Source organism: Penaeus japonicus, unplaced genomic scaffold, assembly GCF_977035675.1.
Source record: "Penaeus japonicus unplaced genomic scaffold, GWHDUDI00000001_assembly GWHDUDI00000027, whole genome shotgun sequence".
Classification (NCBI taxonomy): Eukaryota; Metazoa; Arthropoda; class Malacostraca; order Decapoda; family Penaeidae; genus Penaeus; species Penaeus japonicus.
In genome coordinates, this window is record NW_028234429.1 from 29,940,395 (window position 1) to 29,944,015 (window position 3,621).

The 3,621-nt window shown below is 34.0% G+C and overlaps 1 protein-coding gene across 1 annotated transcript in view; it reads right to left on the reverse strand.

Moving 5' to 3' along the window:
• The window catches only part of LOC122267555 (uncharacterized), a 3,593-nt gene extending 223 nt beyond the window's left edge, over positions 1-3,370 (reverse strand). Inside the window, exons 1-3 of the mRNA XM_043037604.2 lie at positions 3,312-3,370; positions 1,404-1,572; positions 1-326 (exon numbers count right to left, since the gene is read on the reverse strand). The exon at positions 1-326 is cut by the window's left edge and continues 223 nt beyond it. Of these exons, the coding sequence (XP_042893538.2) occupies positions 118-326; positions 1,404-1,572 (378 nt within the window). The 5' untranslated portion in view covers positions 3,312-3,370 and the 3' untranslated portion in view covers positions 1-117. The remainder of the gene's footprint in view (positions 327-1,403; positions 1,573-3,311) is intronic.
• Between the last annotated feature and the right edge of the window lie 251 nt (positions 3,371-3,621).

Here is a 3,621-nt window from a genome sequence, read left to right on the forward strand (position 1 = left end):
CACACACGAGCACACGCACACACACACACAAACACACCCACACATAAACACACCCACACACGCGTAAACTCTCACAAATTCAAAGCCACAGGCAGACGAACCCATCCAAACATTCTATCACACTGAAGAACCATAAGGAGGGGGCTTTTCCTGGCTTGAATAAGGGGGAGGAGGGTCTTTCATTTGGCCCTTGGTATCCTGTTGGTACTGGCACAATCCTGGCACTGGGTTGATGGCACCTTCGATCACCTGGCTTGATGGGATTTCACGGTAGCTACCATTATCATCTCTTCTCGATAGGATGTAAGCGATTAGGAAGATGCTTGCTGTGGTTAAGAGGGGATAGAGAGAGAGGGTTATGGATGTCGTGTTTTAGTCTGATCTATTTATATCCAACTGTGTCTATCTATCTATTTATTCATCTGTATATTGATTTGTTCCATCTGTTGATCTGTCTTTCCATCTATCTATCTAATTATATATACATATGCATACATACATTATTTATCTACCGATATATTGTATGTATCTACATTTTCACTACGCAACCAACCAACCAAATATCTTGCTCTTTGTAACTCACAGGTACCCAACACTAACCCAGCACTCATTTTAAGTGAATCTGTATAAATGTTTGTTGGTTACTGGTGAATGATAGTAGTAATGAGTAAATGTGTCCGTAATATATTGCAGTTGTGATTTTTTTCAATTACCAATGGTAGGTGGAGGGAATATATGCTGGTACCAAAAGAAAATGTGTTTTCGTGAAGAGTAAGCATTTGCGCTTGGCAATATTGAAGTGTTTGTTTGTGCTTTTGTATTTGCATGAATGTGTGGAGTGTCTCTATGTTTATTCATTGGTTTTTTATTGTATCAGAGTGTCGGGCCGTAATAGACCAAGGCAATTTTATTCAGATCTGTTAATGTTCGCGTGTGTTTTTTGAGTCCAATACTGCCAGTACTCCAGTACTCCAGGACCGTGTACGAGGACTATGTACAATTGATAAAAAATAGGAGAGAAGGATTGGGTAAACTTCACTTTTGGTTCATCTGAAGGACATTCTATTGGTTAAGCATTATTCCATTACTCGAAGGCGTCTGAATCATGTCAAAGACGTGTGTAACCAACATATCAAAAACGTCTAGAGGAAAATTCATCAGTGAATAGCAAGGTGCCTCTTGGGACACCATGCGAGAAGAGGACTAGGTCGAGGGTGCCGTTTAAGAAAGTACCTTGTGATCTGTTGAAAAAAAGGCAATAATCATGACCCCTAAAGCACTTCAGCATTGCCAAACGCCACTCATTAGTGAGGAACCTCGGCAAAAAATCGAGGTTATTCTAGCGTCAACTTCTCCTCAAGATCTCGTCCCTCGTATCTCAATCCTACTCATCAAAGACTCACCACCAGAGACGATCCACAGAAGACTAATGGTACTGATGAATTTCTTATTCCACGAACACCGAGGCGAACGGCAGTCGAAGAATAGGAAAGCTGAGACCATCACCAACATGCCCATCAACATTGTACCGATGCCCATGAACTGAAGGCGAAGGAAGCCGCGGGAGGACATCTAGCGGTGGCCGTTGGAAGTAGGAGAGAAAACGGGGATTACAAATGGGAAATTAAGAAAATTGATGAGAGAGAGAAAAATAAAAATGAGAGGGGAGAGGGGGTGAGCACACATAAGAAAGAATAAAATAGATCGATAACTAAAATTACGAACTAGGTCGGAAATAAACACAAACGAACAAAAACAAGGAATAATAGAAAGTATACTAAAAATTATCTAAATATAAATACACACGATAAGAACATAATGTGTATCCGCAATGCCAGATTTGTCATTGTGTAAATATTCAAAATGGTTATTGCGATTTAATGATTCATGATTAAACGAAAGAAAAATTACCGCATTGTTTGCTTTAGACACAATGGCGCCGCGTAACACTGTAGATATGAGAATGTGATATGTAAAGAATGCCATTGGAGTATTGGCACCGTTGAAAGAAAGTACACACTAACACACACATAAACAAACACACACGTACAGATACGCACATATTACACACACACACACACACACATCTCTCTAACTCTCTCTCTCTCACTAACTTTACATATATATATATATATATATATATATATATATATATATATATATAAATATATAATATATATATATATGCATATATATATATATATATATATATATATATATATATATATATATATATAGTATACATATATGTGTGTGTGTGTGTGAATGTGTGTGCATATATATATGTACATGTATATATATATATATATATATATATATATATATATATATATATATATATATATATCTGTGTGTGTGTGTGTGTGTTTATCTCTATAATTATATACATATATATATACATACATATATATGTACATATTTATATGTATCTCTCTTACTCTCTCCCTCGCTCTCCTCCCTCCCTCTCTCTTCAGAAGCATAAATCCATGAAAAAAATCAAATCCTCCGTAGAAACACGCTACACCTTAGAGTAAGCGACAGGACCGGGAAAAAACAGCTGTTTAGTTTTCTGAATGAACCAACAAGTCTACTGAATTGGAGATTTTTTTTTTTTTTTTTTTTTATCCAAATGCACATGTGAAAAAAAGTTTGTATTTAAGGAACTGTGGTATCGAATGAAGATGGAACGGGAGCGAGTTGTCAATATATTTTTAATAGTGGTGGTAACATCATTATTGTTGTTATTGTTGTTTTTATCATCATTATTAGTAGTATTAGTATTGTCATTGTGATGTTCATCATTATTATCATTATTATTGATACCATTTTCATCATCAATATCATTATCATCATCATCATTAGCATTATTATCATTAGCTTTATCATCATTACTAGGACTACTATTATTACTATCTAGATCATTGCGTTGATGTAAATGTTGCTGATGATGATAATAATGATGATGACAATAATAACAATGATATGAATAGTGATGATAACATTATAACACTGATCATGGTAATGATGAAGAAAGGTAATCACAATAATGATGATGATAATATATGATAAAAATGATAAAGATAACAATACTGATAACACTAATGGCAATATTACTACAAAAAATAATGACAATGATGAAGACGATAATCATAAGTACAACAACAATGATAGTAACAAAAAGAATTATTCTAATGATGATATTGTTTGCAATAGCGATCAAGAGCAATCACAACACACGGAATACCATTCTGTTGCAAATTCAACTCATCATCATTCTTGTTCAAACACATCGCAAAAACCGTGCAACTTACCGTCACAGAGGAAAGTGAACGATCGAGTGAACTCCCATAGGTGAGTGAGTCAACTATTACACTGTTGGTGGGTAAACCTCATCGTTTTTATCGGTGATTGTGCATGTGTATACAGACATACACACACATATATATTTGTATATAGATAGATGAATATATAATATATATATATATATATATATATATATATATATATATATATATATATATATATATATATATATATATAGGTATATATACATATATGAACATGTATCTCTCTATCTATCTATATACATATATATACATATATATATATATATATATATAT